The sequence below is a fragment of the Pseudorca crassidens genome, chromosome 5 (assembly GCF_039906515.1).
Source record: "Pseudorca crassidens isolate mPseCra1 chromosome 5, mPseCra1.hap1, whole genome shotgun sequence".
NCBI classification, from domain to species: domain Eukaryota; kingdom Metazoa; phylum Chordata; class Mammalia; order Artiodactyla; family Delphinidae; genus Pseudorca; species Pseudorca crassidens.
The window spans coordinates 149,114,027-149,128,712 of NC_090300.1; the positions used below are offsets into that span (position 1 = coordinate 149,114,027).

Consider the following 14,686-nt stretch of genomic DNA (forward strand, 5'->3'; position numbering starts at 1 on the left):
CGTGGGCACCGGAGCCACGGCCTGGGTGGGGTCACCGTGCCCCAGCTGATGCCCCCCAGCTGGAAGGGCTGGTCTGGGAGGATGCGGCTCAGAGACAGGACTCCTGTCCTAGGGGAACCAAATACCCCAAACTCCGTGTTTGTGTGGCCCCAGAGAGAGACACGGGGAGACACGGCGCCTTCCTGTGCTGGTGGGCTGTGGGCAAGGGGTGACCTGGGCGTTTGAGCCGGTGTCTCCTGAGAGGGTGGGGCCTCAGGGGCCACGTCGGCGCCCAGCTCTGCTCCTGAGTGCCAGAGAGGCTGTGGCGGGGGGCAGGCTGGGTCTGTGCAGGTCGTGGTGGCGCCGCTGCGGGCAGAGCAGCTGGGAGGGGGTCCCGGATGAAGCCCCTCTGCTGGGCTGGGCGCAGGCCTCCAGGAGAGGGACACTCAGGTCGCCCACGGTGCTGCTCGCGTGCGGTCAGCCGGGCGGGGTTTCGGCTGACGCTGCCCGTGTGTGCCCCTCTCAGGAGAGCTCTCCGGGACGCCCTGAGGAGGCTGCTGGGCCTGTTTGGGGAGACGCTCAAGGCCGCCGTTGCCCTGAAGAGCCGCATCGGTGAGCGCGTGGGGCTCTGCCTGGAGGACGAGAGCCCGCCTGCAGGTGAGCGCCGACAGCCCTGTGCCCGCAGACCCGAGGCCGGGCACCGGGGGTCCTCCTGGCAGCATGGCTCCTGTGTCTGCTCGCTTGTAGCCCCAGCCCTGGACGAGGTGTGGCCCGGGCTCGACGCGGCCCTGCCGGAGCTGGACAGCGCATCGCCCGAGTGTGCCGAGACGTCGTCAGTGGCTGAGATTAGCAGTCATGTCTGTGAGAGCTTCTTCATGAGCCCAGAAAGCACGCTGGAGTATGAGCGGCCCGTCAGGAGGATCTACCGGAGCCTGGGCCTGGCGGTGGACGGCCTCCTGGAGATGGTCCTGGACTCCACCAGGCAGGTGAGGCACGGCCCCTCGGCCTCTCTGCAGAGGAGGGTGACAGGCTGAAGGAGTGGGCGGGGGGCCGGTGGGTGACAGAGGCTGCCTGGCAGTGACAGCGCAGCCCCAGGTGCCTGCGGGTGCTGGGCAGTCAGGGTTTCTGATCCTCCACCAGACCGTGCGGGCGAGACGGAGGTTTCCTCTCTCCAGGCGGGTCTGACTTCTTTCTCTCCTCTCTCTGCCGGGTGTCGCCCTGAGCCTGTTACTCCCAGGGAGGTTCGCCCACATGTTTTCCTCAAATAGGAGTCTTTTCTGAGCCGAAATTCTTGGGGAAGTAGGCTTGCTGTGAATGAAAAGTACAACCTCGGTGCACTTAATTTAGATCATGTGTGTTCAGCCTCTTTTACTGCACCTTGTACGCCATTTTCATTCCGTTTTGAATACACTTACGTTTGGAGATTATTACTGAAGATGGGAATTTGTTAACCTTTTAGAATGCTTCAGACAGTTAGCACAGACATTAAGTAGGAAAGCTTGGAAAGCAATAGAGAGCCTTTTCCCAAAGTTGCCCAGTTAAAAAGTAAGCATTTTCACGTGAAGCATCGCTGTTCACGTCTCAGAAATATTGAGACGCGAATGCAGGTAGAGCCACAGTGTCGAGCTCTGAAGTTTCTCCTCTGGTTTCGTCCCATCTTCTCTCAGAAACCGGACAGAGTTGGGCAGCATCTTACGATAAATAATCAGGTGCTTTGGATTGTCCCCAAGCGCAGTTAACGGAACAGACGCCGTCCAGTCTGCAGTCTGACCTGGCCCACGGCCCTGCGTCCCCGCTGCCCCCACCGTGTGCTCTGCAGGGGCACCTGGGTGTGTAAGCGGGGAAGCAGGGGAGGGAGGTGGGAGTTGACACAGGCAGCGGCCAGAGGGGCGCGAGGAGCCCCTGTTCAGGTCGGGGTCAGTGGTGGGGCTGCCCGAGGGGCAGCGGCCGCCGAGAGCTCGGGCAGGCTGCCCACAGCAGGGCATGAGGAGGGGCAGCGCCAGGGGCTGTTTTCAAGGTAAAACCAACAGGTTTCCTTAGAGGCTGGGTCTGGAAGGGTCAGAGTTGGTTACACGCAGGGGGAGGCTGAGGGGGCCCGGGCCAGGTGCCGAGTTGTCGGTCAGGAGAGCTGGGTGTAGGCGTTTTGAATTCAGAGATTAATCTGGGCCCTCCAGCCTGTGGGTGACCTGGGGGCTTCAGCCTGGACATGCCCACCAGGGGAGCTCGGGAGGAAGGTGAAGTTGTGGCCCCGGGCTGTGCCTGGGAAGGGGGGCGTCCCATGGTGTCCGACCTGGGGAGGGAGGGTCGTGTCAGGTGCCCTGCCCGGTGTGGTGATGGCCCAGGAGCCTTTCCCATCCTCCACCTGCAGTCACCAGGGGGCCTGTCCCTGCCCGGGTGCCAGGCTTCTGTCGGTGTGTCCTCTGAAATGACCCCCCCCCCGCCATGTTCCACGCAGACACATGTGGGGTCGACGGTCACAAACGGTGTGTCCGTGCAGTGTTGTCTGTGTCTCCATGTGCAGAACTTTCCTTTTTTGAAAATTTGTTGCTTATTTAGTAACTGACATAACGTTGAACATGGAAATTGACGTTTGTTACAGGATATTTATGGGTTCCCCAGAATTTGATGCAAATAGAACTCTGTTGGTGTCAGTATAAGCTTTGATTACTTTTGGTCCAAAATGCCATTTTCAAACGCGTTTCACAGCTGGAGGAAGCACGTCAGATTCATTCTCGTCTTGAGAAGGAGTTCAGCTGCAAGAGCGAGGAGACGGCGCAGGTGGTGCGGAAGCACCAGGAGCTGCTGGAGCACCTGGACGCGGAGAGCGCGGCCAAGGCCCGGCTCGAGCTGGCGCTGCACACGGCGGAGGGTGAGCGGGGCCTGCCTGCCGGGGATGCGCGTCGTGCTGGGGTCTCAACAGCAAGGGCGTCAGCCACCTTCCTGGGGTTGCGCCGCTGCCCCGACCCCGCGCACCTGGTGCCTGGCGCTCGCTCACGGTGGCCGCGTGCGCTGGGCCCTCGTCTTGCCCGCCGCTCCTGTGCCTCGCGGGGAGGGTGGTCCGGTGCCGTCCCTGGGGGAACAGGACGCCCCGCCCCCGCCCCCCCCCCCCCCCCCCGGGGCCTTACAGCGCCCTCCCGCATGGACCGCAGGCATCGTCGAGGGCTTCACAGAGGAGAGGGCCAGCCTGCAGGAGGCACTGGGCCGGAAGGAGGCGAGTGAGCAGGGCCTGGTGGCTGAGCTGGAGGGCCTGAGGCAGCAGCTGCAGTGTGCGGCCCGACGGCAGGCGGAGCTGCAGGAGGAGAACTCCGTGCTGTGGAGCCAGAAGGAAGCCTTGGCTGTGGAAGCCGGAGAGAGGGAGACCGGTAAGGAGGCCGAGCTGCAGCCGGGGGTGCGGGCAGAGCCGGGCTGGCCCGGACGCGAGGCTTTGAGGGCAGAGAGGACGAGGTTGCGGGGTCGCGGGGCTGCGTGTGGCTTGAGGGCAGCTGCGGTGGCTGACTGTGCTGTAGGAAAGGCTGCTGACTCTGAGGCCGGGTCGCCTGGCCAGGGGGTCGCCCACCTGTGTGTGGTCGTCAGCCTCGGCATCCTGGAGGCAGTGGTCCAGCAGGGAGTGTCTGTTTGGGATCAAAGAATTGCAGTTTGGAGCACGCAGATTCGGGTCCCGCTAGGCAGTAGAAACAGTTGGGGCTTTTGAGGGTGAGGACGGGGGGGGGGGTTTGCCTACAGAGAATTTAATTGGAGTCAGAGGCAGAAGCCAGTCTGGGCTGAACGTGCCTGAGGGCCGAGGCCGTCACGAGGGAGGAGAAGGCCCGTTACGGGGTTGGGAGCAGGTGCGGTTCTTGCTGCGCCCCTGGAATCTCTGAGCTTTGGCCCAGGTCCCAAGTTCACGGCTCCCCTCGCTGGGGCCCGGCTTGAGTTCCACTCCTTAATGACCCCCAGGCTCCGTGTTAGAGCCCCTTGACATGCTGACTCTGCTTTGTTTCACATTTCACAAGATAAATAGCCAAGAATGTGAAAAAAATGAGGGCTACTTAAAAGTTTTCTTTAAAATTACCAGACAAGTGTTAACCTTAGCTAGGAAGACATACGGTTTTTGTTTTGGTTTTTTTTTAAACATCTGTATTGGAGTATAATTGCTTTACTGACATACAGTTTTAACAAAAGCAGGTCATTATAGTTTCAGATTCTTAGAAATTTTAGATCTTAAAATATTTAACGTTAAAACATAAAAAGCTTAAAATGTGGAGCTTGTGGGCAGTGGCGGCGGTAGGGGCAGCCAGGGCGGCGCCTGCACTCCGCCCGCTGAGGGCCTGCCTTCCTCTCCCTGTGGCCCCCACCGCCTGGCCCCCCGGGCGCGAGTCCGGCCAGGCCCACCTCTCTGCTGCCCCCACCGCACAGCAAAGGCGTCAGCGACCTTCTGACTTTCAGGGGCTCCTGCTGAGCCACCACCCCAAGCAACTCAGAAAACTCATTTCTCTTCCTCCAATTCTTCCTTTTAATTTTCCGATTAATAAACAAACAGTTGTCTGTTTAGTTTCTGCCCTCATCTTCGGTACCTCTTCTGGGCGAGACGCATGTTCACGCTCCCACGGCTCTTGAGTGGATGTGTGGGTCCGACGGGCTTGCAGGCTCTTGAAGCAAAGAGTGATTTGTGCCATCGTCTTGGTTTCCCTCCGCGCGGGTTATTAAAACTATTTACAGTCATTTCCAGACTTCATCTTCTTGTTTAGCTTTAACATGTATAACATTCTTCTGTCTCTCTTCCATTTTTTGATGTGAACTTCTGATGGTAAAAAATTAACCTGCTTTCTTTTTTCCCTCCTTTGCTTTGTCTTTTTTATACTTGAACTGTGTCTAATGGATGTTGTGCTAATTGAGAGTGGACCCGTGGCATCTTCTCAGTTCTGTGTCTGCGGTGAGTCTGCTCCCGTGTCTGCTCGGGGCTTCCTGGAACTTGCTCTCCCCGCCACCTCAAGCTGGGGCAGGGCCGTCCCCTGCTGACTGTGCCGCCTTCCGCTTTGCTCGCGTGCTTGCTTCTTCCTCGTTCAGGTCGTGTCCTTGGTCCCCAGCACAGAAACTTGTCCCGCTTTCCCCTCTCTGCTCGGCCCCCAGGGACAGCGGTGCGTATGAGCACGTGAGCACGTGTGCTCTGTCTGTCCGTGCCATGTGCACGGTGCTCCCTAAATGGCAGTAAGATGTGGGTTGTTTTCTCCACGGCTCCCTGCAGACTGGACGCTTTCAGAGAAGGACCGTGAGGGAAAATTTCCAAGACCTCGAGTGCCTGAAAATTACCTTATTTCAGCCTCATCCTTAAATGAAGTGGTAGCTGGAAAGACAATTCTAGATTTGGTTTCTTTTACTTGAATACTTTGAGACTAAAAACCATTGTTTTCTTGCATCTGGACACCTGCTGGCACATCTGACCGTGTTTCTTTGGAGGTGTTTTTAGAAGTTTATCTTTGCTCGGATGTTCACACGTCCCGGAACCGTATCTGGAGTGGTTTCCCATGCCTGCCCTGCTCTGCCGGCGGCCGGGCGTTTGTTACATCTGGGGCTTTGTTGTCATTACCTCTTGGCCGATGTCTCTTCCGTGCGCACACTTTGCTGTCCCCAGACGCCCTGTGCCACACGTCCCAGTGGGGCAGTGTCCTGGCTGGGGCCCCCTCCTGTTCCCGGGTGTTGGCGTCCCGGCCTGTGGGTCCGAGTGGTGGCTGGGCCCTCCTCGTCTGAGACCCGTGTTTGTTGTCACGGGCTCTTGTACCTCCAGCCTGCTCTCCCTGCGCGGGGCGTTAGGGCTTCAGAGTTGGGACCCTGTGGGAGATGCAGAGGTATGGGGTCAGGCGAACGGCCACATAGCCCTAGGCCTGGCGCCTCCCCTGCGTCCACTGTGACCGCCCCTCACCCCTGCAGAGAGGCCTCGCCCACCTGTGTGGTAGGGGCTGGCCGGAGGGCACAGATCCATGGAACCTTTTCCCCAACCCAGGCCAGTCTTTCGTCCTGCGTTTGTTTTATCCGCAGGAAATTCTCGTGTTTCCTTTGGGTCCTCTCGGTTTGCTTTCATCTTTACATGGCTAACCCACCTTAGTTCCTCACTGTTGTCTGGTCCCTGTCTTAGCTGCCCGGCCACCTGGGGACTCCCACTGCGCTGCCGCCCTGCAGGAGCGTGCCGGCCTGGCACCTGGCCTTCCCTTCCCTTCTCAGGCGCTGTCTTGGGGGCCACTTGGTCCCGATTCTGCTTTGGCTCCTCGTGAACACTGGCCAGCTTCCAAAGGGTGGGGGGTCCTGGCGCCCGTGGGGGAATTCAGCTCAGCCTCACCTGTTCTCGCGTGTCTCGTGCCCACTTTCAGGGCGATGCCATCTGTCCTCTGTGTTCTTCCTTGTTGTCTTTAAAAGTCAGCAGCAAGGCCCTGGGAGCCGGGACCTGCTGCAACACGAGGGCCAACAGTGGCCTCAGTCTCAACAGAGACCCAGCGGCTTACGCTGCAGCTGTTACTCGCCCTTACGGTCCTGGAGGTGGGAATCCGAGGTGAAGGTGCCGACACGGTCGCCTTCTGGTGCGAGCCCGCCTCCCACTCGTGGATGCGCCTTCTCGCTGGGCCCTCACGTGCAGGAGGGGCAGCAGCTCCGTGGGGCCTCTTTTATAAGAGAAGCGCTCACCCCCTCATGGGGCTTCACCCTCCGCACCTCATCGCCTCTGAAGGCTCCACCTCCAAACACCAGCATGTGAATTCTGGAGGCACAACATTCGGACCAAGCAGTGGCACCACGGAAGTAACACACGTTTCAGAGGTCGTCCAAGGCCTGGCAGCAAGGCCACAGCGTTTCCTGGAGCCCTGCTGCTGACATTTTCCCTTCTCGTATTTCTAACTTTCATATCCTGAGTCACCCAGTTTTCTGTGTTCATTTCTGAAAATGCTGTGTGTTTTCATTCATAGGCACTCCTGTTTCTATAGCACACAAGGATTCAGGTTTGTAACAGCACATGAGTGATTTCTGTGTGATAGGCTGTATGTTTGCGTCAGGTTTTGCCAATTTTTTACTAAAGAGGACAAGTACTTAGCTTTTGTGGCAAACTACTACATGAAAGATAACTTTGATCGTCAATATTCATACATAAAAATGGGCAAGCATTTCTGTCACGATGCTTAACTGCAGTTACTGAGCCGCAGGAAGCCTGTCTTGCCATAGTCGTCCTTGGGCTGGGGGCCTGCACTGGGGGCCCCAGGAGGTCTCCTGATTCTGGAGTTGGCCCTCTGTGTGGCCTTAATGGCCGCATGGACACCTCCCCTCAGTCCTGCCTGCACGAAGGCTGTGTGACCCTGAAGTGGGTCCTGTCTGGGTGGCTGGCCAGGCAGCACTGGTCATCACAGCAGTGGCACACGAGCCCTGGTTTCTAGTCTCTGAGGCCCGTGAAGGACATTGTTCTAACTGCATGTTTAAGCCTAATTTGCCATCGTTGCTGACTTGTTAGCCTGGAAGTTTATGGAGAATATTACCTTAGTGGGGGTGATAGTTTGTCATAAAAGACAGATTTATACAAACCAAAATAATTAACTTTGGAAAGCTGGTGAAATATAAATACAAACATATGGGTTTAACATTTCAGTTTCAGGATAGTTTCAACACTTTGGGATCCATTGCAGGGAGACCTCTTTTCCAAAGATGCTTGTTAGCCTGTCGTTTCCCTTGGATCGTGGCCTCGTCGCCCCATCCGTTTTAGGTCGGCTTTAGATTTGCTGACGGCTCGACCCTTTTCCTCAAGACAGGTCACCCCCGGGTGTGTAGGGAGGCCTGTGTGGTCAGCACATCAGCTGGGAACCTCCGCAGCGGGGCTGGTGTTTCCTCTGGTGGAGGTTTTAAGTTACATTTTATTCTTCCACGTTGGAGAATATACGTGAAGGCAGAATTCCCAGAAAATTACCTGATGCGTCATTTGGGGACACAAAGATGTATTCTCTTCTCAGGCTTTAAAATTTTTTATTTTAGCCAATTTTCGTTTAAAAAGTATAATTTTTCCTTCCTCCCTCCCCGCCACCCCCCGCAGAAGTTCTCAGCCTTGTTTTCAGTGGGTTTTGCCAGAACTGTGGCTGTTTATTAGAACGTGGGCTCGGGATCTGACAGGTCGAGGGTGCACATCCGTCCTCTCGAGGCGGCTGTGTCCTTGGCCGAGTCACACGCCCGTGGGGGGTGGAGGGATACGCATGCTGCCCCCCCCCCCCCCGCGCTCCATCGCTGGAGAAACGCGCATCTCCACGTTTCTGCCGGCCCACGGCTCCCTGGGCTGGGCTCCTCAGCTGTTTCCTCGGCACCTTCAGCTCTTCAGAAGGAAGTGGAGTCGCTCACCAAGGAGCAGTCAGAGACCAAGGAGCAGTCGGAGAAGGACCGCTCAGCGCTGCTGTCCCAGATGAGGCTCCTAGAGGCAGAGCTGGAGGAGCAGCTCTCGCGGCAGCAGGCGTGTGCCCGGCAGGCCGAGGAGCTCTCCGCCCTGAGGCAGCAGATGGGCTCCCTGGACCAGCAGCTGCGCCGCCAGCGCCAGTTCATGGACGTAAGAGTCTCGAGCGATGAGTTTGTTTGCGTCACCGGAGGTCATCTTCGTAGCGCGAACTTCATTCTAGGTTGTTAAGTAGCTTCTGTGCTAGCGTCGGGATGAACGTGAGCACAGCCTGGAGGACGTCTCTCGGGTGTTGTGCATGCGCAGCTTGCCCTGGCCCGGGGCGGTGTCTGCTGGCCCTCTGCCGTCTGCTTTCTGTCTCTCCTGCCCATGTCTCAGAAGCCGCCCTGGGTCCCACCTGGGGACTGCGCCTCTTCATGTGGCTCCGTCATTCGCGGTGCCCATGACAAGGGGGCCCCTTCCGCCCGGTCCCCGTCCTCCGCTCCTGCCTGCAAAGGGCGGTGGGGACGCTCGGGGAAACGGTCCAAACAGGCTGCCTCTCGCGACAGGTGCAGGCGGTGGAGCGGGAACGCGAGCGCGAGGACTTCCAGCAGGAGATCCAGAGGCTGGAGGAGCAGCTCCGCCAGGCAGCCCGGCTGCGACCGCCGGGTCCCTGCGACAGCGACGTAAGTCAGCCCGCCCGCCGTATGCCAGGCCCTGCCTGTGGGGAGCGGTTCTCTGCGCCGCTTTCAAAAAAAGCTTTACCTTTAAACCCTGTTTTGCCTTTCATGTACACGAAAACGACCACGGGTGCAGCTGGATGGTGAGGTGCGAGTGCTCCGTGCTTGTCTGTGTCTGTGCGTCGTCCGTTTGCTCCCTCGGTGCTGCCGCCCCTCGCCTGTTCTCTGCATGACCAGACAGGGAGGGGTTGGTGCACGGGGCCCTGTCTCTGGTTTGTTTTTCTTGCTTCCTTCTGCTTGGGGTCGGATCTGTCTGCTTCTTCCTGTCTGAGGTCGCTGGAGTTGATTTGCTTATTCTTTTTAAAAATTAAAATTACTTTGAGATGATTGTGGATTCACTTGTAGTTAGAGGAAATAAGACCAGTTCCCCCCATGGTGATGTCCTGCAGGAGGCCCCAGCCAGGGTGTGGACATGCAGACAGGAGACGCCCACTCCCTCCCACCTGCTAATCCGCGCTCTCTCCACAGCTTTGTAATTTCCAGGCTGTTGTGCAAATGGACCATAGGTGTAACCTTTGCACTCAGCCTGCTTCTCGACCCTGACCCAGGCGGTGCTGTATCTATCTGTGCTTGGTTCTTCTTTTTTTTTTACTGCTCAGTGGCTTTCCATTCCTTCCTCCCACAATTTATTTTACTAACAAATTCTATGTTATTTTTTGTGTATCATTTTACAGAGAGAATTCTGTCTTATTCTTCCACCAGGCTTCACTGTGCAGCGTGGGTCTAGAAAACCATGCAGAGGATCAGTTTTCTTACAGTTGTGTTGTTGTACTCTCTTTACTTTGCAAGGTGGGATTTTTTTTTTAAACTATTGTTTCTGAAGCATTTTCTGTGGTTTTTAGATTGAATTGTTAGAAGAAAAATTGAGAGAAAAATCAAATGGACTTAATGAACTGATTATAAAGAAAGAGTTGGCAGATAGACAAGTATTAATCCAGGAAGAGGAGATAAAACGTCTGCAGGAGACGAACGCCAGCACCACGAGAAAACTGATGCAGCTCCAGGGAGAACTGGAGAGACAGCGGAAAGCTGCGAGGGACCTGGAGCAGGCGAGCGTGCGGTCCCAGGGCGGAGGGGGGCGGCCGGGGGGAAGCTGCCGTGGCGGGGCTTCCTTTTCACCGCAGACCCCCAGCTCTGACTGCTCCACTGTGGACACAGGGTCACCAAGCGTGTGGGGGTCTCCCCAGTCCCCGGCGACCCCAGCTGGGTGTCCTGCGACTTAGCTCAACTCTGACACCGTCTACCTGGAGATGGCGTCAGACCCCGCAGCTTAAGGGCTCAGTCCCACAGGACTGTCCTCGCACCCAGATGCCCACCTCAGGTCCAACTTTTATAAGTTGAGGATCCCACGACCCCCTCCTGGGTTTCAACGAATTTGCTAGAGTGGCTCACAGAGCTCAAAACACTTTACTTACTGGGTTGCCAGTTTATCATAAAAGGATGCAATTGGGGAACAGCCAGATGGAGGGTGCAGAGGGCAGGTGGGGAGGGCGCACTGACCCAGAAGCTCCTGGAAACCCATCCTTTTGGGTTTTGTGGAGGCTTCATCATGCAGCCACGATTGGCCATTGGTGATGGGTTCACCCTTCAGCCCCTCTCCCCTCCCTGGAGGCCAGGGCTGGGACTGAAAGTTCTGACCCTTTAATCCCATGGTCAGTTCCCCTGGCAAACAGCCCCGGTGGCCTGGGGCTTCCCCAAAGTCACCTCTGTGACACAGACTCAGATGTGGCTGGAGGGGCTTGTTGGGAATGTAGGGCACCTTTGTCACTCTCATCGCTCAGGGAGCACCAAGGTGTCAGGCGCTCTGTGCCAGGCATCGGACAGAGACCAGGTGCGTGTTTCTCATTGCACATCACAGTGTCGCATTTAGTGTAATAACATTTCATACCAGTTTTATAGCACTCCTTTGTCTCTCAAGTACTCTTGAGTTTTTCGCTAGTAATTAAGTAAATCTTCAAGATTTTAGGTTTAGAAAGCTTATTTTATTAAATACTTTACATAGAGCCTAGTTATAATTATTTTAATTTTTGAGTAAGGAATTTTTGTCAGCTCCTCAGTGAAAACACCTCTGGTGATAGTTCTTCTAGTTGTAGTTTGGAATTACGCCTCAGGGATGTGCACGTTCTTGTGTCTAAGAGTTTAAGATGAGGTGGGAAAGCTGCGTGTGGGCAGGTCCCCTGATTGGGAGTGGGGCAGGGCGGTGGCGTAGGAGGGCCTTTCCAGTCAGCGCTGCCCCTCCTTTGAGCATTTAGCCTGAAGGAATCCAAGTTTCTTGTATCTCGTGTCACTGGGGGTTTAAAGGTTACTTGAAAGTCTGAGGCTCAATAAGAAATTTTATTTTGGAATCGTTTTGGCCCTAAGAAAACCCTGGCTCAAGGAGGAGAGTTTTTATCAGGTGTGTTTGGTTTGAAAATGCTGATGAGAACCACTAGGTGAAGCCCAGGCCCCTTCTTGAGGATGTGCTGTGTGGGAAGGACGTCCAGCACAGGCCCCGTGGCTCCTGAGTCAGCCAGCGGCTCGCTCTGTCCCCCCTTGCTTGGGGACAGTTCTGGGCGGCTCCCTCCTCCAGCCAACAGCTACCGAGCTTACTAGGCACCAGGCTGTAGAAAATGCCTTTTTTTTCCTCTACAAAGTTGGACCATGTGTACAATTTTGGATGCCTATTTCTTCCCCACTTAATGTGCTGTGACCATTCCATCCATAGTAAATGTTCCCTGAAAACTTTTTACTGGGCTGCTAACACTCATTGCGTGGATGTGTTGTCAGCCATTGACCTGTGCTTTGTCAGGTTCTTCCCAGTTAAAACAATTTGCTGACAGTCTGGAGACCCTTTTGGTACCTTGTTGAATAATGACTGGGATAAGTTCCTTGCAGTGGAATCTCGGGCGCACGTGGCGGCTCTGTTTGGGCTGCACCCTCCACTAGGCAGGCATCTGCTCTGGAGCATGGCTGGGTCTGTGGATGGTGTGTCTGGCATGTGCAGGTGTGCACAGGTGTGCTCCAGAAGGGCTGAGGATGACCTACACTTTAATAACAAGCTGCAGTTTGAGGCCCCCAATTTCCTGAAACACTTGCCTAAAATAAATCTTTTTTTCTTAAATAGGACAAAGAGGCATTACAGGAACAGCAGATGAGTAACTTGCTCCTGGTGTCCACACTGCAGTCTAAACTGGATGAGGGCAAATGCCTGGGGTCACCTGCGGGCAACCGTCCTGACGATGCAGAAGTCCAGCTGGAGGCGGTGCACAGGACGCTGCTGCAGCATGAGGACGAGGTGCGTGTGGGGCGGGCCTTGTGGGAGTGTCCCCTCACTGCTCCGTGTCTGCTGGTGGCCTCCCCTGCGCTTCTGTGTAGAGGACAGGACATCCAAGCGATACAGTTTGTGGGCTTGTCACTACTGTGTACGCTTTGTAATTTTAACATTTCTATGTGGATTATAGGACAGTAAGTTTTTCTGGCACGTACTTTAAATCTTTCAAAGTGATTTTAATAATTATTAAATCGATTAGAATATTAGATCTTTTTTTTTTTTTTTTTTGTGGTACGCGGGCCTCTCACTGTTGTGGCCTCTCCCGTGGCAGAGCACAGGCTCTGGACGCACAGGCTCAGCGGCCATGGCTCACGGGCCCAGCTGCTCTGCGGCATGTGGGATCTTCCTGGACCGGGGCACGAACCCATGTCCCCTGCATCGGCAGGCGGACTCTCAACCACTGCGCCACCAGGGAAGCCCGGTGTTTGTGTTTTTGATGTTGAGTTGTATGAACGGTTTATATATGTTGGATGTTAACCCTTTATTGGTCCTAATATTTGTAAATATTTTCGGCCATTCAGTAGGTTGTCTTTTCATTTTGTCGATGGCTTCCTTTGCTGTGCAAAAGCTTTTAAGTTTATTCAGGTCCCATTTGTTTATTCTTGCTTTTGTTTCCTGTGCTTTAGGAGACAGCACCAAGAAAATATTGCTATAATTTATGTCAAAGAGTGTTCTGCCTGGTTTTCCTCTAGCAGTTTTATGGTTTCCGGTCTTGCATTTAGGTCTTTTTCCTTTTTTTTTTTACAGTTTTTATGGAGCTATATATATATATTTTTTAACTTATTTTTATTTTTTTAATTTTTGGCTGTTTGGTTTCGTTGCTGTGCACAGGCTTTCTCTAGTTGCAGCAAGTGGGGGCTACTCTTTGTTGCCATGCGCAGGCTTCTTATTGCAGTGACTTCTCTTGTTGCAGTGTGTGGGCTTCAGTAGTTACAGCACACGGGCTCAGCAGCTGCAGCATGTGGGCCCTAGAGCACGTGGGCTTCAGTATTTGAAGTGCATGGGCTCAGTAGTTGAGGTGTGCAGGCTCTAGGCACGCGGGCTTCAGTAGTTGTGGCTCACGGGCTCTAGAGTGCAGGCTCGGTAGTTGTAGCACATGGGCTTTGTTGCTGCGTGGCATGTGAGATCTTTCCGGACCAGGGATTGAGCCCGTGTCCCCTGCATTGGCAGGTGGATTCTTAACCACTGCAGCACCAGGGAAGTCCTGTGCACTTAGGTCTTTAATCCATTTTGAATTTATTTTTGTATATAGTATTAGAGAATGTTCTAATTTCATTCTTTTACATGTAGCTGTCCCGTTTTCTCAGCACCACTTATTAAAGAGGCTGTCTTTTCTCCATTGTATATTCTTGCCTCCTTTGTTGTTGATTAATTGACCATAAGGGTGTGGGTTTATTTCTGGGCTCTGTATTCTGTTCCATTGATCTGTGTATCTGTTTTTGTGCCAATACCATGCTGTTTTGATTACTGTAGCTTCATAGTGTAGTCTGAAGTTAGGGAGCATGCTACCTCCAGCTTTGTTCTTTTTCTCAAAATTTCTTTGGCAATTTGGTGTTTTCTGTGGTGCCATATACATTTTAGGATTATTTGTTCTGGTTCTGTGAAACCTGTCGTGGGTATTTTCATAGGGAGTGCATTAAGTCTGTAGATCGCTTTAGGTACTATAGACATTTTAACAGTATTCTTCCAATCTCTGAACATGGAATATCTTTCCATTTCTTTGTATTATCTTCAGTTTCCTTCATCAGTGTTTTATAGTTTTCAGAGTAGAGGTCTTTCACCTCCTCAGATAAGTTTATTCCTAGTATTTTATTCTTTTTGATGTTTTCTTTCTCTTCTGGTACTTCATTATTAATGTATAGAAAAAGCAACAGATTTCTGTATATTAATCTTGTATCCTTAAACTTTTCTGATTTCAGTTTAGTTCTAATAGTTTTTTGTTGGAAACTTTGGGGTTTTCTATATAAAGTATTAACATCATCTGCAAATAGTGATAGTTTTAGTTTTTCCCTTCCAATTTGGATGCCTTTTATTTCTTTTTCTTGTCTGATTGCTGTGGCTAGGATTTCTAATACTATGATAAATAGAAGTAGCAAGAGTAGGTATTCTTGTCTTTTTCCTGATTTTAGAGGGAAGGCTTTCAACTTTTCACCAATAATATGATGTTAGCTGTGGATTTGTCATAAATGGCCTTTATTATATTGAGATATATTTCCTCTTTACTAACTTTGATGAGAGTTTTTATCATGAATGGATGTTGAATTTTGGCACATGCTTTTACTGCATCTA

At 53.6% G+C, this 14,686-nt stretch overlaps 1 protein-coding gene across 8 annotated transcripts in view; it reads left to right on the forward strand.

The window, feature by feature from the left end:
- The window catches only part of PCNT (pericentrin), a 96,341-nt gene that overhangs the window by 43,303 nt on the left and 38,352 nt on the right, over positions 1–14,686 (forward strand). For 7 of the 8 annotated variants that reach the window (XM_067739741.1, XM_067739744.1, XM_067739747.1 and 4 more), the window contains exons 18-26: positions 506–636; positions 727–965; positions 2,686–2,848; positions 3,129–3,341; positions 6,912–6,944; positions 8,292–8,521; positions 8,917–9,033; positions 9,930–10,136; positions 12,191–12,361. In XM_067739741.1, coding sequence (XP_067595842.1) covers positions 506–636; positions 727–965; positions 2,686–2,848; positions 3,129–3,341; positions 6,912–6,944; positions 8,292–8,521; positions 8,917–9,033; positions 9,930–10,136; positions 12,191–12,361 — 1,504 coding nt within the window. The remainder of the gene's footprint in view (positions 1–505; positions 637–726; positions 966–2,685; positions 2,849–3,128; positions 3,342–6,911; positions 6,945–8,291; positions 8,522–8,916; positions 9,034–9,929; positions 10,137–12,190; positions 12,362–14,686) is intronic. The other variant, XM_067739745.1, reaches the window with a different exon arrangement.